Source organism: Heloderma suspectum, chromosome 2 (genome assembly GCF_057233095.1).
Source record: "Heloderma suspectum isolate Gila_16-S chromosome 2, 16-S_ref, whole genome shotgun sequence".
Taxonomy (NCBI): domain Eukaryota; kingdom Metazoa; phylum Chordata; class Lepidosauria; order Squamata; family Helodermatidae; genus Heloderma; species Heloderma suspectum.
The window spans coordinates 234,479,521-234,504,293 of NC_139459.1; the positions used below are offsets into that span (position 1 = coordinate 234,479,521).

Sequence of the window (24,773 nt, forward strand, 5' to 3'; positions counted from 1 at the left end):
TTCTTCTTGTAGGTTCTCCGTTATTTTGACTATGTCTTCACAGGTGTCTTCACCTTTGAAATGGTTGTTAAGGTTAGTAACTGATTTTGGGCCTGTAATCCCAGGAAAATATGGTAGAGTGTGTGGTTCCCCTACATGGTTGCGAACCAGACAACATCAAACCACAGGGCTAGATCTGTGCAAGGCTGAAGTAGGGGTGTACTGAGTATTTCTGTGTGAAACTAGTTCAGCAAAATGTGCATTTGGAGGGCATGAGAAGTGCCCCTGAAAGCCTTCGAAATATCATTTTTTTTACATATAATTGACTGTTCATAGCCACTGTCACCTGACTCAATTGCTCCTCTGGTCCCATTTTCTTCACCAGCACTGCATTATCCCACCCAGTCAAGTGTCACATAGTGAGAGTTACGATGTCATGTTGCTACATAGCCAATTAGATCTGCAGAATCTCTGAAGGCAAACTGGTACTGCATTGCCCTCACTAGGAGTAGTATGTTGCCAAAGTAGTTTCATTGCTGCCAGGCACGGTAAGATAAGGTGCATCAGCTTGGTTGCCTTGGCAACAGGAACACATTCCTTCCCATCTAGCAAACAAAGCTCTTTAGGTGTGTGCAAAAATATTCACAAATCTCTCTCTCTCTCTCGCACACACACACAGTTTCACCCATGCCTAGGTTGACGTATAAGGGAGGGTGACATCAGTCAACATAGTTGGTTGGGAAAAATGGTGTATTGCCTGCACTGCTATGAGCCAGATCTGAATTTCAATGATTCATTGCAATTCAGATATTCTTACAGGCAACACAAAGCAAATAAATGTTTATTTCCCATTAATGAGGTGGAGAGGTCATGATCAGTTGGTCCCAGACATAATTTACTGCTGCAGGCTGTGCTGCAATAGGAAGAAACAAGTTCTTAAATGTTTTCTCTTGGAACCCACCCACTGCCTCCTCTCTCTCACTATAATCCAACAAACATGGCAGATCTTTCTTAGCTAACCCAGGTCTACTGGCATAATTAAGAGTAAAGTTAGCATTATGATTATCTTTGCTGTTAAAACAACACATGTGAACATTGCCACTCTCTTCTCCCCACCCCTAGAAAAAACAACAGCTATACATGGAAAATTATGAACATGCAAGGATGTTGTGTGCCTCAAACCAGGGCTTCCAGCCATCGATCTCTGCCGTCTTACCTCCTAAGCCACTCGCCCTCTGGTTCTTCAGCAAGCCTAGAAGGCTAAGCTTTGTGGTTCAAGGGTGCCATGTAGGCTGCAGGACCAGCCTGTCTACATTGTCAGCTGACCGTACAGGCCAACGCTTTTCATCAAGCCCTATAAAGCTCTGGCCTTGCTCCTCAGTTATGAGCCACTTGCCTTGCGTGTGAGAGCTCTGCTTATGCTCCTGCTCCCTTGGATTGTGACTCCTACCCAACTTTGATCTTGCACTTGCTTCCTTCCCTTCCATCTTGGTATTGCTGCCTCACATCTCACCACATGCCTGCTGGCCCTCAACTGTGTTCTTGCTTGTGGTCCTCGGATACTGATTTGCCTTTAACTCACCCACGTAGAAATGTACAGGCACATATGCAATGACATTGGCAGACATCAACGACCAATTCATACCTTACCATCACAGTGTGTTAGCCACTTGAAAATAAATATGTGTGAAGTGGCTCCCCAGAAGATTACAGGAATTTCAAACATGCTAGCATATTTCTCTGAGGCCATTATAATATGTGAACTGTACTTAAAAAAGCAAGACGCTATTTCTCAAAAGGGATTACTGTGCTGAAGTGGTGATAGTTACCACACTGCAGTCTTGCTGGCTAAGGTGTTACATACTCACCTTACTGCCTTCGTTCTTTGAGACTACTGCTGATTGTGTGACAGTCATCCTTCACTTCCTTCAGCTTGGACAGGGCCAGCCCTACCATTAGGCAAAGTGAGGTGGCTGACACAGATAGCTGTTTTTGGGGTGTCATGAAAGGGCAGCAAATGGTTAGTTATTGAACGTATTATTTTTGTATATTTACTGCCATGCATAGGGAGAGGCGCTTGTGGGTTTTCCTGCCTCAGGTGCCCAAATAGTTTGGCTAGCCTTGGGTACTGTGCACCTTAATCTTTGGATGATGCGGCATTTGCTGCTGTACCTCAGGCAATAAAATATCTTGGGCCAGCCCTGTGGACTAAGATCTGCTGAGTGCTAAGAGAGGGTGGGATGTGGATTGAAAGCTGGGCTGTACAAATCAGTAGAAAGAGAGACTACTGATTGTCCCCAAACTGGGATGTTTTTAAATGCTGTCTTGTATGTTTCCTAACATAATGCTATACTCCTCATTGCTATACTCCAGGGCTGGGACATTTCCAGCAGTCAAGGGTCCACATTGCCCCCACAGACCCCAGGGGGGAACCCCTGCCCCAGTTTGCTCTGCCAGCACTGTGTCACTGAAATTAAGTGAGGTGGCAACAAGAGGGTAAAGCCGCTTTTAAAAGGAAAATTGGCTGTTCGTTGCTGAATTTCAGCAGTGCTATTTTGCTTTAAAATAGCCCCTTTTTGTTGTGGCAAACCACCAGTTTTCCTTTTAAAGGGGGCTTTTCCACCCTGCTGCCATGCCGCCAAAATTTGACATCACATCGGCAGTGGTGCAAGTGGAGATCACAAAAAGGGCCACATGTTGCCCGCTGCTGCTATCTTCTCTCAAGCCTATTGGATTTGCTTGTAGTTGTGACTGATAACCACCAGATGATGCCATAGCACCGTATAAGTTACCACTTCTAAGTTCTAAACATATTTGCCTGGATGTAAATCTCACTGAAAATCAGTGGGGATACCTTCACAGTGAATGTGGTTAGGATTAGACTGTAATAGCTTTTCTGGAAAGGTGGTGGTGGTGGTGGTTTTTTAATCCTAGCAATTCAGTAATTCATGGGTTACAGAAGAGGTGGGTCTCACTTTTTATATTTTGAGACACCAAGAAGGAGCATGTTTCCTAAATGTTATTTGCATACACATAGCTCTTCTTCAGGCATTACAGAAAAGGCACGGTTGATAACATAGTGAAAATGCTTGGACCAGTCTCCTTTTCCTGTAGCATTTGAAGAGGCTCTGCATCTAATGGGTGTTTTTTTCAGATTGTCATACTGATCTATTTTGCTGCAGAAGCCAGGACAACAATTGAAGAATGCTTTCAAAGCACTGTGTGGATTCCGGTTGTGGTGTGGGGTTTGGTAGCTCCAGTACCACAGAGCATTGTGGAAGTAATCATAGGTTCCATCCCCACCCAGGCAGGCTCTTCCCTCTTCCTGTGCCATTTCTGAAAGACCACCATCGTTACACTTGTGAGGAGAAAGATTGTAACTGGGGAAGTTGTGTGTATGCCAGGGTGGGGAGGGGGAATCAATGTTTCAGACTGTTATGTGCTAGCACCCCAGTGTACAACTCCCAAGGCCCTTTAACTCAGATTTCAGTATCCAAATTGGGCGTGAAATATCCTTTGTATAGCAATTTCTGCATTGCACATGAGTGCTAGAGCTCTACCTGTGGTCTGTTCTTAGCATTTTCATATCAGACAGTCCCTTTTCTTTACCTTCATCTCCCAGCAAGACTGACCTCCTTAATTAGGGAGGAATGCAGTAAATAATACTCATTGTCACTAGAGGGCTGGGTGTCTCAGGACTGTGGTGACCAAAACTATGCATAGTGCCTCAAAAACCCTGTGTTGTTGTGTTTGCTTTGGTTGCTTCTGCAGATGATTGACTTAGGACTCATCCTTCATCGGGGCTCTTATTTTCGGGACCTGTGGAACATCTTGGATTTCATTGTGGTCAGTGGCGCATTGGTGGCATTTGCCTTCACGTAAGTTTCTTTAGGGAGCTGTAGTGCTTCCTCTCCTCTATTTCTTTCTCCGGAAAGCACAGCTCCTTCTCCTTCTGCTGGATAAGCCTCTTGTTGAAGCTTGCTGCATGATGGGTCTTATTAATAGTTTTTGGCGCATAGATGACTTGGCCCCACCACCCTTTCCTTCATCATGATTCCTCTTCTAGTGCTACCATAAGCCACCATAGAGCATGGTCATTCCAAATGTGCGTGCCCTCCCTCTCACTTGGGATGCCCCTTGCATGTGGAGCTTCCCCTGAGGGCCAGTTAGAGGAATGGCAGACTGTCCCTCTTGCTTCTCAAGCCCCTTATAAGTTCAAGGTTGTGGGAAACTGAGCCATAAATCCCCGATATGAATGAGCTCCTATATTGCACTGAACAAATATACCAGGAGGTTGTAACTGCCTTGTGTGACTACAAGACCAAAGAACTATTAGTAAAAAGGGCTCTATTACTCTCTGGTCAGACTAATGGCAACAGCTGGTTAAATGTAGAAACAAGCTGTATTTGCAGATATTACATTAGGGTATGTCTGCATCAGTTCATTTTCTCATAGTTCATCACCAAAAAATGTGTGAGAAACTGATATAGTCTGCTCTAATCCCTTGTATTGCCCCAGGTTAGTGCTCCACTTCCTGATTTCTTCCTGGTACATTTGTAATCCAATGCTGTGAGATGCACAGCAGCAAAGTGGGTCAGGCTCAAAATGAGGAGTAAAATGTGGCTCAAGCCCCAGTCTTAGAGTGCCTTATGTTTTCTTCATGCTCTTTAGATAACCAGTGTAAACTCGCTCTGTCTGCAATAATCTTAAATTTAATTTTCTCTGATCATCATAAAACAGTCTGAACAAGTTATTTTTGTAAGAATATTTCTAATAATATTAATACAAACCTAAGGCTGAGTCGAAAATGAACTCTTTTATCTCAAATTCGGGAAGGCCAGTTTCCAGGCGAAACATGCCTACAAATTTTACTGTTGTTTTCAACTCTTTTTCCTATTGCCACTATCAGTTTTGTGGCATCCCAGACTATCAATTCCCATCCCTCCCCTCACCCCCTGCCCAGTCCCATGCTTTTAGAATTATGTGATGTAATCAAATTGTATTGTTCCAAGGAGCACTGGGGGGGGGGGGATGGGGCCCAGAGGCTACCAGGAGAGCACAGGAAGTTTTTCTACCCCACCCAACCCCCAAAAGACTTTCAAAAAGCCCTCCTTACAGCTTGCAAAATAGGCTACAAAGTCAGGGAAGGGGCATTTTGGCTCAGCTCTTACATACCCACACTCTTGCGTCTTTTTATAAAAGGCCCATAAATCCGAATGAATTTGGTAATCCAAATAAATCTACAATGAATATGAAGGAAATTAATCCAATTCAAGCTGCGAAAGAAAGATTTCACAATCGCTACCACCAATGCCATGTGGTCCAGGGAAGGAAAACTATATATATTTTATTCTAAGCCTTGGATTCAGTTGCTAGCAAGGTTTACAGCCAACCATTATTGTGGGATGCAGGTTATTGTAGGTCACATCCAAGCACCTAAGAACTCCTGGCTGGTTTTCAACTTTCCCTTTCAGAATTACTGGATTTGTAGAGATGTCCCCAGTGCTCCAGAGATGGCACCAACTCTCTTTGCTCACTTAAAAAATCTCTTTATCTGCACAAGATAAACTGAGAGTATCCCTCACTTTTCAAAGATATTTGGGTAAAATCTGCTCCATATATGTTCTGGAGCTCTTGGATAGGAAGAAATCCATTCACAAAAAATCCAAAAAAGTCCAAAAAATTCCAGTCTCTTCTTCATCCATCCAAACCTTATGCAAATTAACCTGCTGACTGCTTACACAGCTTATGCATTAAAGATGTACTAAGCATCCTGAAAATATCTTCCAGCGTCCTTCATCTTGACCATCCCTCCCTCACCTCCAAATTGTTGGAGCCTTTCCGGCTTTCTTAAAAAATGCTAATTTTGCACAAAGGTATCTATTCTTCATTTGCTAATTTCTTCTTAGTGTATTTTGATGGAGAAGGGGAGCTGTTTCCATCCCTGTACAACCCCAGGTACATTATGACGCCCATAGAACTGGCTTAAGATTCCCTCTCCCTTTCCTTGTGATAGCGAAATTATTACTGTGTTTTGAATGTGGACTATACAGCTATAATTGCCCAAATTTAGCATTATTCATACATAAAATAAACATGAAACATCAGTGTTCACAATCCTGAGAGGCAGAAGCATTATGTACAGGAAATGCACAAGGATTAGTACTGGGACAATGAAGAACAAAGTAAAATGAAAAGAAAAGGGTGCTGATGCAGAGATATACAATTAGTTATGTTGGAAGTAGGAACTTTGTGAATTCTGTGGCAATATAGGTTTAGGAGTCCTGGATTTGGTCTTCAGCTTTGACCAATAAATGGAGTTATTCAGGGTTTGAACTAAGGAACTTCTATGCTGTATCTTACCTGGGAAAGAAAATGTGGTCCAAACAGGAAACCAAAAGTTCAAGCACCTGGCTTGTTTTCTTTCCTGATTAGCAGTCTCAGCAAGCCAGTTGTTTTCTTCCCCACATTACAGTTAGTCCATTTCATAGGGTGTGTCTGAACTGTGCCCAGCTCCTGATTTCCTTTGCTTCCACTTGGGATAATGAAGCCAAAGGGGAGGAGCAAGCAGGGCAGGGCACTGTGGTACTGGGGAGCCTCACACTTGCATCACCTCTCTGCAGTGCAGATGGAATCAGACTGTGCACAGGGCATAATGCTGACTGTGAGAGCTCAGGATTTGGGCTTCTAATTCAGCCTCTCCAACCAGGGGCCCTCCAGATGTATTGGACTACAACTCCCATCAGTCTGGCTGACGATGATGGGAGTTGTAGCCCAACACATCTGGAGGGCCCCTGGTTGGGGAAAGCTGCTGTAATGGCTCCCAAAGTAACTGGTTCTAAAGGCACAGATTAGCACCCAGTCTTTCCCCTCATAGAAATAATGTTGAGTACCTTGGACCAAGTTGCAGCAGCAGAAGAAAGAACCATCTAAGAGGTGGTTGTTGTTGTTACTCTTGTTGTTGATCTAGCGTTATCAATGTACATGGCACTTCAAAGAGAAATAAAAGTAGAAAAAACAGCCACTGTGTGGCCAGAAACAGCCAGTCACTTTCAATTTCAATTAGTGTGGGAGTTAACAGCTGGTGGGGGAATGGAAGTAGGGGCAACTGCAACAAAGTTGGAGATCTGAATTCTCATTATTTTACCAGGTGAAGGCCCGTATGCATTTGAAGTGTTTTTATCCCAGCATTTAGCAAAAATGGGGATTTCTCTCAAAGTGTGGGCACTTTTTCTGTGGTGCTTCACACTCCACCATTCAGCATCAGGCACTCAGGATGCTTGAGAAAAATCTTACCCACTTATTAATGCAAACATATCTTAAGTTTTCTGTCTACAAACCACAAGGACAGTAGGAGGTGACACAACAACCCAGAGGTTACTGGATTGGTGCAGTCAGCCTTTCCCCTGTAATATTCATCCTACCGACCTCCCCTACCTGCATGTTCTGCACCCCATTTCCCAGCTCTTCCACACATCAGCAACTTCCTTCCGTAGTTCGGGGGGCTCTGCATGGAGCTGTGAAGTAGCAGTGGCCTCCACAGAAGTATCTACTGCCTGATAGCACTCCTGCGCTGAGGACTTGGGTTTGCTGTCCCCAGTCTTGCCTATGTGAGATTTAATCTGGAGGTATTTTGGTTTCTTTTCTCCTGCCACACACCTGCAATATCACTTGCAATAGCATGGTGGCTTGTAGTTTTTTTTCAGTCCTGGGGCCATTGGCAGAGCAGCCTGAATACAGAGCGAGCATATGGAGCCTTCAGTTCTGGCCTGGGACCACAATGCTCAGTTTAGTAGTCAGAGAAGAGTTTTACCTGGTTTGATAGATTATATATTGTAGCATGTTGGAGGGTCATGCCAATTCTGTTGGTTTTATGAAGAGATGAGGGACAGAGAGAGGAGGGCAGGTGAGGATGATTTCTGCCTCATTAACAATTTCAGGTAAAGCTCATCTTCTAGATCTGGCATACCTCTTGAGTGGTCTGTATAGAACTGGCCTGGGGGAAGAACTGAGGCTCAAGTCCTAGAATGGTGCTGGATGTGGCAGTGAGCCCATGCCATCACATGTAAAGGCAAGCGCTCCAATAGGGTTATGACCAAGGCAAATCTATGTGGGGCAAACCCTGCAGTCATCTAGATTGTATAGGAGGGTGACAGTTTAGTTAGCCCTAAGGTCTGCTGTAGCACACTCTTCCAGATGTTGTTTCTACTTTTGTACATCTTAGGGTGCTTCCACATGACGCTTTTATAGTGTAATCTCCCTGCCTCACTCACTTAATGTTACAGGGGGTCCAGACAACATTGTTTTCCATTTGTAACCCTCCTCCTATGTTTTCCCACCACTTCTTCCATCTTGTTCCTTACCACATAACAGTCTGTTAAGGGGGGAAAGATGGAATAGCTGCACAATGTCTTTGGATTGGTAGTAATAGGAGACCTCTGTTTGGAAGCACCCTTAGTCACCACAGTGGAACTTGACGCTTGCTCCACCTTAGAGGTGTGTGCAGAGCAGTGTGCTTTTGCTTCGAAAGCTTCGAAAGGGATGAGAAAACAGTTACGGATGAGAATATGGGATACAGTGTTGAAGATGACAGGCATCTGCCAGATTGATCAGGAATGTGGGGCTCTGTGGGGTGCAGGGAGCAACACACAAATAGAAATGGGTCTCATTTTCTTTTATAATTCCCAGAGATCTGCAACCATGGAATAGTGATAATAAAATTTGGTTAATTTCAGACAAAAACTGGCCTTTAAAAAATCAGTGTAAACAGCTTTGCAGGGACTGTTGGTGATGATGTTTCCCAACTGTTTATCATTTTGGATGAACCTCCAACCCACTACTGTACCTTTCCTTACCTCGCCTTCTTCATGTGCCCTAGATCACTGGCGATCTGGTTTGTTCCTCTCTTCTCTCTCATCAGTGCATCAACATTCATCAGCACCTAGAAAAAAATTTTTAACCAATCATGCCAAGTTCAGTTAACTGTACAAGGGTCTATATCGTTTTTTGGCTTTCTGTCACCTGACTGTATATACTGCTCTGTACTCTGCCATATCATGCTACTTCATACTATAGCAGCCACACCAGTGTCTCCGCTGTTAGATTTTGGGCTATAAGCTCTTCTCATGGCCAGTGTTCTGGACTGGAACTGGTAATAACAGCCCTGAGGAGAATAGATATTATTGCTGTACCTCTGCTTGCCTCCAAAGAATTGGCTGTGCTGACAAAAGCTTGGCAGCACCCTGTCACCATTGCAAGCTGTGTTTGGACAACAGAAATACCACCTTGGTAGGGAAAATTAGTAGAGCTGCATGAAAGGGTAGTATTTGCATCCGCTTAGGGGTAGGGACCACAAATTGAGCAACATTCTGTACAAAGTCCTAAACCAGCCTTTTCCAACCTATTGGCAATGCTGGCTGGGAATTATGGGAGTTGCAGTCCAACACATCTGGAGGGCACCAGATTGGAGAAGGCTGCCTTAAACCTCAACAGCCTAGTTAGCGTCCCACATCATGTGGTGAGGCATGCAACCTGATCCTGTGCTCATTTAACTTGGAACAACTCCCATTGAGTTTAATTAGACTTATTCCCTAGTAAGTATCCTTAGGAGGAGCGCAGACTTAATCTTCTGCATTTTGATTCCGTAGTCAGGACTTGCTCTTTGGTTAACGGTGTAGGAACCATGGGATTTGTCACACTCCCCTCCATTTATTTAATTTCAGTGGAAATTAGGAAATCAATCCAAGTAAGTAAGTAAAGAAATGGATTTTGAATGAGAGAGAAAAACCTGATAAAAAATAAGGGATATGTAAATCTAAGATAATGCATCAAATAAAAACCACGTACAGTCTAAAAAAGATCTCTGGATGTTGCCTGTTTCCCTCAGGGTTTTTTTTCCATGAAGGTTAGGCTGAGCAGAGTCATGCAGATTTTTCCATACTTGGAACAAGAAATGCAAACACATTGCCCGGTGATGCCAGAAACCTCCCAAGTTCAGTACCTGTAACTGTAGCTTGCTGGGCTAGAATGGAGGATGTTCTGAACACCAGAGCGTTCAACTTTATCAGCCTAAACATCTGTAGCTAAACAAATGTGGCCCATAACTTCCCTCTGTTTCAAGGCAGCAGCCAAAGAAGGAGTGAATGCCCTGCCTGGTGCAGGCAAAGCAGCAGATTTGGTGCAGAGACTTCCCCAGACAGAGGCCAGCATGGAGTATGGGTTCGTTTGGGGTTTATGTTGTGTGTTCTCTTTCTGATTGTTACTCACTTTCCTTGTCTCTTCCCTTTCACTGCCACTTCACAACAGGAGCAGCTCACGGTAAAGTCTTTCTGTCCGTCTGTCTGTTTCTCTCTCTCTCTCTCTCTCTCTCCCCTTTATTTTCTCACTCACTCTCTGGTACACATTCTATTTATCTGGGTGATCTTGGTTATGCATCACTTTGAGTGGCTAATGTGGTTTGAAGGGAAGACATCTTGAAGCTCTTTCTGTCTCTCCAAACATCAGGCATTCCATTGGTTCTGTTGTATCTCACACTGAGTTGGAATCAGTGTCTTTGACTGTCAGAATTTCTGTCTCTGGGACTCGATTACATTGCAGTATCCCTGACTTAGGGATAATACTGCATGCAGTAGCCATGGCAGTCCAGAACATTCCACTTCAACCTGGGAACCAAGGGCAAATGTGGAGGCTGGAAACATTGTTGATCCTGGTGAGAAAGCCCCACCTGGTAGGGATCTTGGTAATATCTGTTGGGATCTTGGTAATATCTGATGGTCTTTGGCAGTCATTTCTGGGGTGGGGGTACTTTCCCAAAGCCTGCTACGGCCCGCACATAGCAGCAGCCAGAAGAAGTCATGGGACATCTGCTTAGGAGAGGCTTTTTACATCTTGCATCCCCTGTGCTTTATTCTGCTGAAATGGGGGCCATGGGTGGGTGGGGGAGTTGGAGACCAGTGGTGGGTTGGCTATTGGGCTGGGGGCCCATTATCACCACAAAGAAGGCCCTTGGGTGAACAAAGATGTAACACCAATGGAAGGGATATTCCCTCAACTATGAAAATATGTTATGCCCTTTTGTTTGCAGATCGATTTGCCTTTTATCTGTTTGTTCTGCAGACTTGCTCTTTTACCCCAATGCTAAATATTTATGTTGAAATGAGACAGTGTAGTGGGATGTCATGACCAGAGAGAATGCTAAACGGATAAGACTGGAACATATCACTGCTGGGCATAGGATTTGCATCTTCATGTTTATAATAATGTACATTTATTAGAACTACCATGAGAGAGGATCTAGCCGTCAGGACACAGAGTCACCGGCTAGAACATTTTGCCTTTGTGTCTGGCCTTTGAAAGGATTATAATCAGAGGTTCTTCTTCAAGAGGCTGTGTTGGTTCTCAGCTGAGACTTAATATGTGTTCAGTCAAATGTTTGAAAACCATCTCTCCAACAGTGAGTTTCTAAGAACAAATGTTGCCAGGCCCTTTGTGAGACTGTTCACATGTGCTGAACCAGAAGTGTAAAATAATCAATGCTGCCCAGCAGTATATGTTAGGTAGCAGGGCCTGTGAAGCGGTGGTAGTAATAACAGCCCTCCCTTTATGTAGTTATGTAGCTAGGATGTTTTCTTAAACTAGAGCTATTATGTGTTATTTTGATTTCTCAAATAGGTCCAATACTAGAAAAGCTGTGTTGTAGCCAACTTGCATATGCCCTAACATTCTACAGAGGGTTTAAAAGCAACACAACTGTCTGCGTGTAGAAACTACTCCCTTGGTTTCTGATGGCCCCATTTTGCTTCCAAACTGATAGACACTTGACAACCTGAGTTTGATATTACAGAGGATGGTGATGCTCTTCAAATAAATGTTTGATATCCTCAGCCATCAATGCTGAGATGGCTTTGAAATGTTGTTGTATCTAGGAAAGCCTCTATGATTACAGCAGTGTCAGTGCTGGAGGTTGCATAAGGAGCCTGCTAAAGTTTAGAGGAAGAGAAGGAGGCATTTGAAGGTGTTCCAGATCTGTATGCATGCTCTGTTTTCTGATCCTGGTTTACAGACAAGCGCAAACCTTAGTTCAACCACTCAAACTAGCAAACGATGGTTTGCTGAGAACTAGGGTTTGAAGTTGCATGTGGCAGGCAGGAGGCACCACATGAGCCCAAGGCTCATTCTCATAATGAATAGGGATGAGCCCGATGTCGCCAGCATGCTATTCTTGGTTTACGTCTTTACTTTGTACTCTGCCTTTGGATAGTAAGATTCTAACTGGTGTCTCATTTACCACATCACTGCTCAACCCACTTTTGGCAGCTTGACAGTGACTTCTTGTGGGTGAAGTGGAGAGCTGTTCTACATTTCTCCAAACTTGGAATAGCATTGCTTACACTGGAGATAAATAGGGCTGAGGCATTTGGAGTAGATCTCTTGCTTTCATCTTAGTATATGTAAAGCTCTCATCTTAGCATTTATGTTGTGCACTGAGGGGAAAGCTGGAATTTCCTCTCATAGTTCACTGCTGGAGAGAAGGTTCTAGAGTATCAGGCTGCACACAGAGCATAAGCCAGTGTAAATGTTTTAAAAAGTCATCTAAGCACTGGACCACTTCAGAATGAACTTTGACTTTTCTCTTTGTACATGGAGAAAGCTAGATTAGAACCATTCTTCCTGATGTGCTAGCTTTCCGCATGCAAGGAACATTTGACATGGGGAACTTGCACCACCCCCACTTCTGATTCTGAAGTTGTACAGTCCCAGGAAGACTTTACCATGCAATTTTTCTGAAAGTTTTAATTAGCTCTCAGTCTCGTATCTATGAAGGAGCAGAGTTCTTAATGAACAGTACTGCTAAGTGTTGTTCCTTAAGCATATACACAAAATACCCACTGCCTTTGAGGATGCATCAACTTCATTATGCCTTGACAATGGAATGGTTCTGTAGATGTACTTTGTACTCCAAATGGTCTTTCACTTTGTAGGAGGTCTGGAAATGGTCTTCCCGATTTGTTCCATTCTGGTAACTCTTTATAGTTTATCTGTAAACAGCTAGTATATGTCCCTGAAAGTGTCAACATATTCCTTTTTGCTTTGGCATGGGTTCCTATAGCAGAAGTAGCATGTACTTACGAGTATTGTTATGCAGCTCCTTCCTCTGATATTTTTCCCATCTGTGGGAGAATCCAGAGGAAATTATTTTTTCTCTTGTTTTCGTTTTGATGTGACTGTACACACAAATACACAGCCATTTGGACTAGCAATCTGAGAAATATATTGTAAAAACCCTTAGCGGGGCTGTGATCTTCGTGTGCATATGTGTGTACATTTCACAACATGGTGAGGTGGGGAGGCAACCTTACCATCACAGGAAATATGGGCAAGGCAATGCTGGGTAGCATAGAAGGACCATCAGTACACCACAGCGCTGGCACTGCTAGTGAGGATAACCTGATTGGCAAGTTTGGGGTTTGAACTGAGTGCTTCTTTTGAATACTTTGGTACTGTTTATCAGCTGATATCAGTGAGTGCCCAAGGCAGAGGGACATTACTCTTAACATCCTAATACAACTATACCTCACAGTGCCTTCTGTTTCTGCTTGGTGGACCTGCTGGAAACAGACAAAAGCTGTGAATCCCCCTTGAAAATATCCCAACTAGGCCAGCCCCTTTTCTGATGTAAGGAGCACATGCCGTGGGATTGTATGTGCCATCTCCCTAACCTCCTAAAGGGGTACTAAACCCTTTGATAGTAGTGGGTTAAAGCATTTCTCAAGGGGATGATCACTATCAACCAAATGGAGAAATGCTGGAAGAGCACCCGGATAAAGTGGTGGGTGAAACTGAAAGCATACAAAGGAGAATAAAGAAACCGGAAGAGTGGAAAGAACAGACTGGTACCTGAAACAGGTAGACATGACAGGTATCACAGAACAGTTTCTAAGGCAACATCTTATTTTGGAAAGAGAGAAGGCTTAGAAATTTTGTAATGTGGACGTTCTGTGCAAGACCTTATAAGGAATGTGGAAAACAAAAAGGGTAGCTGTGTGAAGAAACCTAGGAGTAGTTCATTGGCATTCTGGTATGAATATGAGATTATCTGTCCCTTTGGCAGCCCTTTGTCCAGACTAGTATAAAGACACAAGTCTCACTGTTTTTCCCTGCTCTTCTATCCCCACCCAACATCTCTCTACAGAGGCAGCAAAGGAAAAGACATCAACACCATCAAATCCTTACGTGTCCTTCGTGTTCTGAGACCCCTCAAAACTATCAAGCGATTGCCAAAGCTCAAGGTGTGTTTGGAATAGAAACTTCAAAAGCTGGGGTCTGGGATTGTGTTGGAGGGGGGTGTAAATCAGCAGTGGTTTGAAAGAGAAGATACATAGTTAAAGTGTAGAAGGTTGGACCCAGGCTTCAGGTCCTTTCATGTAGAAGCATGGAATCTACTGAAATAGAGGAAGGGACTGAGAACTAGGATCCCTGTGTTTCCTTTCCATATACATTTCCCATGTGCAGTGTCATTTGAATGAGGGCTTATTAATTACAGCTGGGATTTTTTTAGCAGGACTTCTGTGCTTCTGATAGCTGTGCTACAGTGCTTTCTCCTTCCCTGTATCTCTATGCCTGGATAAGCTGCACCTATTAATTTTTGCACGCGGCACAGCTGTTCAAGACACAACAGCTCTGCCAACTAAAAAAACGTAACAAAGAGTCTTGTGGCACCATAAAGATGAATGCATTTATTATGACATAAGCTTTTGTGGATGACAGTCTACTTCATCAGATGAAGGCTATTTGTCTTATCAACAGTGCTTTGTGAATGATCATTGTGCTTATTTTACATACATTTAAACTTTAACCTAATTGTCACAGACTGAGTTAGTTGCATTTCGTTTCCCTCTGACCCCACTTAAAAAAACCCTTTCCTTTATACCCTTACATATACCTGCCAGCTGAGGATAACACTTCATGCATCTAATGAAGTGGACTCTAATCCATGAAGGCTTATTATGACCCAGTTCACATGATATGATAAGCCAGATTTCTGGGGGAACCTGGCATATAGTTTATGAGCAGCATGGTTTGTACTTACATTATTCCTCTGGCTTATTAGGAGAGAGACAAGCCAGAGTTTCAAGTTTGCAGGTCACATTAAACCAACTATGGACAGAAGGGCTGTGGTTTGTTTATCCACTTTGGCTTGCAGCGGGAGTAATTGGGCAACATTTACGAGCACATTTCTCATAAATGATAACATGCAAACCCTCCCATATATATTAGTCTTTAAGGAGCCTTTAATTTTAAGAAAAAATTATTTGGCGGGGGTTGGACTCGATGGCCTGGGGTTGGACTCGATGGCCTTGTAGGCCCCTTCCAACCCTACTATTCTATGATTCTATGAGCCATAAAACTCTCTATTGAATGAGCTCAAGTCATGCTAAGCCACCCTGAAGATAAACCACCATGGGTTGGTTGTTCACTTGATAACTCACGTTACTCCCAGCACATGATCAGGTGCACTGCGGCTTGCTGTGGGTTATTTTCCCCTTAGTCCTCCCGCCCGGTCCCAGCACATGTCCCAGGCACCTTTGCAGCAGGAATCCTCATTTCCTCATTCCCCACATCAGCACGCTTTCTGCAATTGGTCTGGTGCGGTTGCTGGCTCATGAGGGAAACTCCCCCCTGCATCAGATCGCAAAATGCATATCATTTTCTGAGGCCTTATGAACATGGTAACATGCGGTAACTTTTAAAAAATTTTATTTGGGGTCTTGTGCAAGTGTGCAGAAGCGCTAGACTGCCTGTCTGCCATTTAGCCCAGCTTACCAATATCCCCCTCTTGCCAATGTGCTTGTCAATTTCATCCTCCACTTCCATGCTTGCTTTACTAGCAAACACCCTTTTTAAAAAAGGCTGCTTCATGTACTACTACTAACACCCACCCCAAAGCACCTTCTCCTGCAACTGCCAGCCACTTTTGGCTCTCCGCCACCCTTCATGCTTGTCACTTCCCTCCACTGGTCTCCACTGTTTACCTGTCCATTGTAATCCATACATATGGATCGGTTACAGAGCAGTCAGAGGATTGGTAAAGATACACAAATTTCAAGGTAAACATACGCAAATTTCAAGGAGGAGCAGGGAGTGAGGGTGATCAGTAAAGATATGCAAATTTCAAGGTAAAGATATGTATATTTCAAGACAGAGCAGGAAGTGAAATTAATCGGAAAAGATAATGTAAATTTCAAGGCAGTGCAGTGAGTGGGATCAGTAAATATATGCAAATTTCATGGCAGAGCAGGGGAATTTTTTGCAAATTTCATAGCAGTAGACTTTTGTACACATTTGCTCAAGACCAATTTTGTTTTTAAGAAAAAAAGATTGCGAACGTGTTCAGGACACTTTCCAATGTCTGTCCTTCTTGATTTTTAGCAGCATAGAGCTTCTGATAAGAAATGAGTGAGGATTGTGGGCACACTAGAGAGATTTCAAGGAGCAGCAGGGGTTTTCACTAGTCTTGCTAGGCTGCTCTTTAGCGGTTCCCGACAGCCCATGATGAAGTCACCCTGCCAGGTTTGGATGTCACAGCAAGCCACCCTGAAAACCAACCACCCTGAACAACCCAACAACAAGTCATGTGGGTTCTCAGGGTGGCTTGTTTGTGGAAAACAACCCATGATGAAAAAAATGCTCCAAGTTCAGATGTCATGACAAGCTACCCTGAAACAACGCACAGTAACAACCTACATGCGAACGAAGTCATTGGCCTGGTTCACAAGATTAGCGCAGGAAAAGAAGCCACGGTGGTTTCTTCCCTGCCCTTGTGCATGCCACTCACGTGCCCGCTATTTGACATGGTTTGTGAGGTGAGTGAAAAGCCAGCCCCACCGCACATCGCACTGGGATCAGGCAACATGATAACCTGCATTGCAGATAATTAGGCAAATGGCAGGTGCATGAGCGGCACGCATGGGGGCAGAGGGACTGCCCCTTCTTTTCCCCTGCTGATCGTGCCAACCCAGTCATTGTGTTTGCTATAATTAAAACAGCTACTCATCTGGAAATAGCTAAGAAGGCAGTTTTACTCCATTTGGGAACAAGTGATTGCTCTGTTCTGAGGTCACAGAAGATCAAGAGGAACCGGAGGATGTTTGGGGCAGTACATATAGTTGTAAAGAAGGGGGTCCTTCACAGGATACCTGCAGAGCTTTGGACCAGGTTACATCAGGAACTATCTGCTTCCACAGGAATTTCCTGGCCCTTGAGATTGGCATCAGAAGCCTTGTTCTCTCTCCCATTGTTACCAAAGAACAGTTACACAGACACACAGCCTTTTCGATGGTGGTGGGGAGATCGTGGAGTACCCTCGCCCTTTGTTTTTATATGGCCTTTGAAGACTTCCTTTCAATATGCTTTTAATATCTATTTGAACTGCTGTGTTAAAGAATGTTATAGTCTGCTGCTTTTAAATTGGTGTTTTTAATTAATTTTAAGTGCTTCATAATTTTAAGTGCTTCATACAGTTTTAGTGTTCCATACAGTTTTTAGTTTTATTTGATTTTATATTTGATTATATGTCTTTTTCCCATTGTAAGCCCCTGTGTTTTTGTTTTTATTGAAAAGTAGGAATAGATAAAGGATACTATAATAATAATTAACTACCAAACCCTTACCAGAGCCTTCTAATCTCTCCAGGCTGTCTTTGACTGTGTTGTGAACTCGCTCAAAAATGTCCTCAACATCCTCATTGTGTATATGCTCTTCATGTTCATCTTCGCTGTGGTGGCTGTCCAGCTCTTTAAAGGCAAGTTCTTCTACTGCACTGATGAGTCCAAGGAGTTTGAAAAGGATTGCAGGTTTGTAGCCTTCATCCATCCATCTATATGTCTGTCTATCTATCTATCTATCTATCTATCTATCTATCTATCTATCTATCTAAAATTATTTCTTGGCCACCTTTAAGGATGGAAGTCTCTGCAACCATTCTGTTTCCAGGGCCTCACCCCAGGGCCAACATAAAGGGTGGGCATGGTCAGGCACCTGCCAAGGGCCTATACCCCAGCAGGAACCCCCTGAACTTGCCCCTCCTCTTCACCATGGCAGCATGCTCGTTCACCTGCCTCTTGCTTTGGCCCAGACAATGGTGGTGGTGAAGAGGACGAGCTGGAGATGCCACTGCCTACTTGCTCACTGGTTCTCTGCCTGTCCAGCAAGCAAGTTGTAGCAATGATGAAAAAAGGACAAGGAGCAATAGCAGCTGGTGACAATGGCAGTGAGAATGTAAACTCACTGGGATAGGGGGAACCCACTGAGGATGCTTTGCCCAAGGCCCCTTGAAAAGCTGGAGCCAGCACTGCCTCCTTTTCCCTCTGGCAAGCCAGCAGTTTCTAGAAACTTGTATGGCTCTTCTCTGGAATTATGGGCTTGCAGGCTACACCTCTTGTGTTGCATTACTTCCTCATTCAGTGCAGACCAATGAAATTCCAGTGCAGTAATTCCTGATGTATATTATGCTAAAATGTGAGCTGGTTAGCTTTTGTTTGTTTGTTTATGCTGATTATAGAGCTTACCATATCAAAGTAAATTACATCAATTGTCCATGTCTATGAAATAAAGCAGGGGTGGACAACTTATGGCCCCCCAAATGTTTTGGCCTACAACTCCCATCAACCCTAGCCAGCATAGCCAATGGTGAGGGAAGATGGGAGTTGTAGGCCAAAACATCTGGAGGGCCACAAGTTGCTCACCCCTGAAATAAAGAATCCTGTGGCATTCAGTTGGCTCACAGCCTAATTCAGTCAGCCACATGGCATTCAAACAATCCCTGTTTTCCTATCATTCCCCGTACCCCAGTCACTACTTTGGGTTGTTGTATCCTATTGGCTCCAATTTAATGTTTCATCCTTTTCTGTATCTTCAGTATGAGCAGTTGGTCCTATAATGAATCTGATCTTCTTGTCAGTTATGATTATTCATATCTGGCCAGCTGCACCTAACTGGCACTATTTTAAAAGCACAATACTCCAAGTGCCATGGGTTTAAAGGGTCATAAGAAAAATCCCTACATATAGTTGACAGCAGTGGGATCTGCATTGCATCCTGAACTATCCACGGCTTTTGTTGCAAAACTATACATATTTAAAGAGAGAAGCAATGATCAAAAGCAAGTTCCTGCTGTTTTTGAATTTCTGTTCATTTGAAGTAATAAAGGCCTTTTGTAGAGACAGAGGGTGCTGAACTACAGATGCTGACAAGAGGGGAGATTAAAGCTTTCCAGATTTAAAAGGGGCTGAAATCACCTGGAATAAGGAAAACACAACTGGAAGTACTGGAATGCCTCAGTTCTGTGGTACATCCAATAGTGGACTGGCTGGATTAAATAGAGAGGAAGAAGAATGATGCAAATACATTCAAACTTGGATCAGAATTCTTAGTATAGTGCTCAGCTGCCCCTCCCCCCAGGCTCAAACCATCCCTAATGTTAGATGAAGGACTATCAGCCATTTCCGTCTCTCAGCATGACTAGGTTTACTCTCAAGAAAATGGTTAGTAGGCAAGCAGAATTTAGCACATTTGGTGCAATTCGGACAGCTTAGTTCCCTTGGGCTTAATGTTCTCTGTCATTGTATTCCAGCCATTGCAACTGAAATTTGTACAAGAAACTATGACCCAGCAATGTTGCTCTGAATATGTTAACTGACTGAACTGCAGAAATAGTGGTGCCTAAGGCAAGCTGGATACAAGTGGCTCATCCTAGAAGTCCTTAGCAAGTTGGTTGCAGTGGGCTACCAAGGATTCGCTAAGTTCAGCCTATGGGCCTAACTGGAGAAAGCCCAAAAGGGCTCAATAAAGCTCCTCTGGATAAGACTGCACAGACACAATGGTGCCAGGGAAGTGTTGCTTCGTCATTGCTACAGAGTAGGCTCTGTGATGAGCCCCTGCTTGTGTTGGGTTGGACTTGGCCAGAGTTCTCCACCACTTTCATTCAAGCTGTCATCCCAACTGCTTCATTTCTTCCCCAATGTACCAGGGAGCCAAACAGGCTCTATTCATTGGGAGAGGATGCTTAGGAGCTATCAGGTCTACCGCACTAGTCAACTTTTCATCCCACAGAGCAACTAAGGCTATGGCAGAAATGCCAGCCGTGCCAACGGGCAATTCCCCAAAGGCTCTTAGGAATCCATCAGCCTATAGGAGTGGACCATTTTAATTAATTCACTATCCCTGTAGACTCTACAGTGTAAAGGGAAGGAGCTGCAGCCACCCTAAACCACACCAGGATGTGATCTGACCATGACCAGGAAATCAAAGAAAAAGATGCACTTCAGTACTACCAACATCCTACCCAGATGAAAACACCAGATCCAGAATGTGATTTGCAGAACATGTCAGGCCAATGACGTGTTGGGACATCCCCATGGTTTTCACGGCAACCATGAAGTCCTGAGACATACCCAGCAAGGGAACTTTGGCAGGAGCATTGTTTTTGCTATAATGAGAACCATGAGGGGGAACTCCTGTAGGATGCAGACTGCTACTACTCAGAAATCTAAAAATGAATTAGTTAGGTCATTTGTTAAAACTAAGCCCAAGATGTTAATCAAAGAAGATTTATTTTGCTAGTTTTTCAGAACTTTATTTTTATCCCAGGTGAAAGTAAGGGAGAGGCAGTCATTAAACCATGAGCCAGTCTGAAGGGGTCAAAAATTCTCAAAGTGCTTGTGCCAAAAAATACAGCTTTAACATTGGATAAGTTTTTTTCCCCCTTAATTATGTGGATTGCAAGAAAGATTCCTTATATTAATAAAATAACTCAACTCCTAATGTTTTTTTTTATATTTTACATAGCTTCTAAAGTGAAATTCAGAGACTGCATGGAGTGACTAAAAAATAATGCAACTGTATCACTATAAACATAATTTTTCTGAAATTGCTTGCAGAAAACATTCACCTAAGTTTCCATGTGTACCTTTTGTTTCCTAAGTTTGACTTGGAGGAGAGGGAACAACACAGCCTAGCTTTTGTTTGAACATTACAAACCAATTATCTGCTTTGGGAAGTATCCATTACTACTGCTGCACTTCAGCTCATACTGTTGTGCCAGCAGGACTCACCACTAACACTACAGGGTGTTAGCACTGCCTAAAGCAAGCCCAGAAATGAATAGAAATAGATAGAACTCCTATCTATGAGCTCTGCTGACCTGCCCCGTTCTGGAAATGAGCATTTCTGTTTGTTTCTGGTTGCTTTAAGAACTGCTAGCTCCCCATTGTGCTAACAGTGGGTCCCACTGGCTTGCGGGCAGTATAGGATACTGTTCTTTGAATCCACTCTCCATTTTACAACCTAACTCTTGATTTGCAGATGGATGGAACTGGAGGTGCCTTGACTAAGCCTAGATTTGATGGCTGTATCGAGGGAAAGAAACCCCTGAGAATTTTGTCAGCTTGTAATACATCTGTGTCAGAAAATGCTATTCCATATAAGCCCAAATATATTTCTTGTAGGAGAACATATGCCTCTGCCTAGAAATATTATTCTAGGATGTTGTGAAAATAGTTTCCCCAACATCCTGAACAAATTTATTGCATTAAGATTAATATCAGATGGCAACATGTAGCCTATGGGTGAATTCTCATGTCATGCTAAGCCACCCTGAGCCACCATGGGTTTGTTTCATTTGCTAACCCAAAAGAAAATTGGGCACTCTGCGGCCTTCTGTGGCCTGTTTCCCCTCCTCAGACCCGCTCAGTCCCTCCACCAGCTTCCAGCATGTATCCCAGGCACATTTGTGGCAGAACTCCTCGTTTCCTCAGTCCCTACATAAGCACCCTTTCGCAATTGGTTCACTGGGGCTGCTGTCCACCAAGGAAACTCCACATCCACCCACCCATCCCCTGCATTGTATCACCAAATGGAATTAATTTTTGGAGCCTTTATGAACATGGTAACATGTTTGCAAACTTTTTTTTAAAAAAAATTTCATGGTCTTGCACAGGTGTGCAAGAGCGCAAGACCACCTGTCAGCCATTTAGCCCAGCACACCAATATCACCCTCTTGTCAATGTCCTTGTCAATTGCATCCTCCACTTCAGCACTTCCTCTGCTAGTGAACGCCTTAAAAAAAAAAAAAAGGCTGCCTCACGTACTGCTACTTACACCTGCCCAAAAATCTCCTCCTGCAGCCACCAGCCACTTTTGGCTTCCCCCTTCCCCCTACCCTTTCAGGCTTGTGGCTTCCCTCCACTGGTCTCCAATGTTAGCTGTCAGATATACATATGGGTTACAGAGCAGTGACAGGGATTGGTAAACATATGCAAATTTCATGGCAGAGCTGGAAGTGAGGAGGATTGGTAAAGATATGCAAACTTCATGGCGAAGTAGAAAAGCAGAGGGGAAAATTACACAAATTTCATAGCCATGGACTTGCAAATGTGCACAGTTGTGCAAGAGCAATTTAAAAAAAGTTGCGAACATGTTCAGGACACTCTCCGGTGTCCTTTCTTCTTGATTTTAAGAGCGTGGCCAGAGGGCACTGAGATGGGATGAGGGATGATGGCAGTGACGAGTGGCAGGGGTTTTCGCCACTTTTGCTGGGCAGCTCTCTAGCCATTCCCGACAACCCACGATGAAGTCACCCTGCCAGGTTTGGATGTCACAACAAGCCACCCTGAACAACCCAACAACAAGCCATGGGTTCTCAGGTTGGCATGTTCGTGAATAATAAGCCACCCTGCGGAAACCGTGTCAGGTTCAGACATCACAGCAACCACCATGGGTAATTACCCATGGGTGATTGTAAGTTCATGCGTACCAGGGCTATAACTATGCTTTGCACCTATGTGTTCCTACATTCTTGCTTACCTTCATTTCTAATATATTGTAACCTGATCTTGTTTCCCTGGCACCCAGGGAAGTTTTCCACTATTTTAACTACAGGAACACTGTGGATGTCCTGCTTTAAATGTCTTAGGCACCCTTGTAGCCATATGCTGGCATTATTGCCCATGTAATCTTAGCATGCCTATCCCTTACCATTCTTCTGTACCATGTACAGAACTCTCATAGTTATTACAACTTGCAGAGATGTATGAAGACGGAATCAATTAGATGTTGATACCTGGATTAGAAGTTCATAATTATCTCAGTAACAGCAATGTAATTCCATTAACCCAGGTCTTAAATTGATATGAATCAGTTTAAGTCAAGTTACTTACAGTACAATCCTACTCATGTCTACTCAGAAGTCCCACTGAGTTCAGTGTTGCTTCCTCCCAGGTAAGTATGTATGGATTGCTGCCTTAATGAACCACCTCTGCTCTATACAGATTGGATCTATTTGGACCTATTATGTTGGAGCTAAGTGAATCAGTCCCACTTGAGCCCAGTGAGATGAGGCTCTTATATCAGCTAAAATCTGATTATTGCCTCCAGTGGAATTATCCTGGTTGATCTTTGAGACAATCTTATAACATGAATAAAAGATACAGACCAGGTTCGGACGATCGCGGGCAAAAGAACTCATTGTGGGTTCTTCCTCCACCCCCAGGCGTGCCAGTCACACAACCATGATTTGCGTAATTACCCACAATGCAGTGCAGGTTGCCATGTTGTTCAAACCCAGTGTGTGGTGTGGCGTGGGTGGCTTGGTACCCACCCTACAATGCACAGCTTACAGTAGGGGTTGTGGGATGGGTACAAAGCCATCCACACTGTGCTGTGTGACGAGTTTGAATGACATGGCAGCCCGCGCTGTACTTGGGTAATTATGCAAATTGCGGTTGCACGATCAGCACACATGGGGCGTAGGGTGGGGAGAACCCACGATGGGTTCTTTTGCCCCTACAATCATCCAAATGTGGCCACAGATTCTTCACACTCACACAGAGACTGGAGTTGCAGTTGCTGGCAAAGAGATAGTTTGCATCCTAGCAGACCCTTGCTAAGTCGCTCACACTCCATTGTGTAAGCACACCCCTGAATATTTTTGTTGATCTCTTTCCTCAGGGGAGAGTACTTAGTCTATGAGAAGAACAATGAAGTGAAGGCTGAGAGACGAGAGTGGAGGAAATATGATTTCCATTATGACAACGTGTTGTGGGCGCTCCTTACTCTCTTCACTGTCTCTACAGGAGAAGGCTGGCCAGAGTAAGTCATTCAAGAAAATGAGGATACACTAGAATGCTAGGGGTGATGGGACAACTGGTTAGCTGCCTTTGGAGTCAGAGCACTGGACTAGACCAATTCCTGTACTGAACCAGCATGGATTATCTGGATGAACTCCCTCCACCACTAAACCACTTTTGTCATATACGAGCCTAAGCTTATCCACCATGCTTTATACTTGCCATATGTAAACACCGTCCCAGGAAGAAGGAGATGGATTAATTCTTTATTTATGCTGACAGAAAACCACTGGAAGCACAGCAGTGTAAAATAAAAGTGGTGAATGTGTGATTAAGATAAAGATGAAGTTTATTGGAGTGGGGGTGTTGGAGGTTTGTGATTCAAGACCCTCTCTGCTTAAGATCTTGAGCTTTAGGTTTGCTAAATTAGGAAGGTGTAAGGTATGGCTCATCTAATTTGGGTTGCAGTTCCAAATTTTTCCAGTACCCTAGCAACTCAGCAGGACCTTGGATAGTGAGTCTTGAGGCTTCTGAGTGGGGCCACAGGAGGCAAATTCGCAAGTGCAACTGAACCAGAGATGCCATTTCTCTTTTGTGACCCACAACTGTATTCATTTCTTGTGTAGCTTACTGTCAAGGGCTCCTTGGAGGGCTCTCTCAGTCTAATCCAGT

The 24,773-nt window shown here is 43.8% G+C and overlaps 1 protein-coding gene across 1 annotated transcript in view; it reads left to right on the forward strand.

The window, feature by feature from the left end:
- CACNA1A (calcium voltage-gated channel subunit alpha1 A) overlaps nucleotides 1-24,773 on the forward strand; it is a 368,926-nt gene that overhangs the window by 249,475 nt on the left and 94,678 nt on the right. Inside the window, exons 25-29 of the mRNA XM_084838533.1 lie at nucleotides 13-72; nucleotides 3,751-3,857; nucleotides 14,171-14,267; nucleotides 17,671-17,831; nucleotides 23,983-24,123. Of these exons, the coding sequence (XP_084694659.1) occupies nucleotides 13-72; nucleotides 3,751-3,857; nucleotides 14,171-14,267; nucleotides 17,671-17,831; nucleotides 23,983-24,123 (566 nt within the window). The remainder of the gene's footprint in view (nucleotides 1-12; nucleotides 73-3,750; nucleotides 3,858-14,170; nucleotides 14,268-17,670; nucleotides 17,832-23,982; nucleotides 24,124-24,773) is intronic.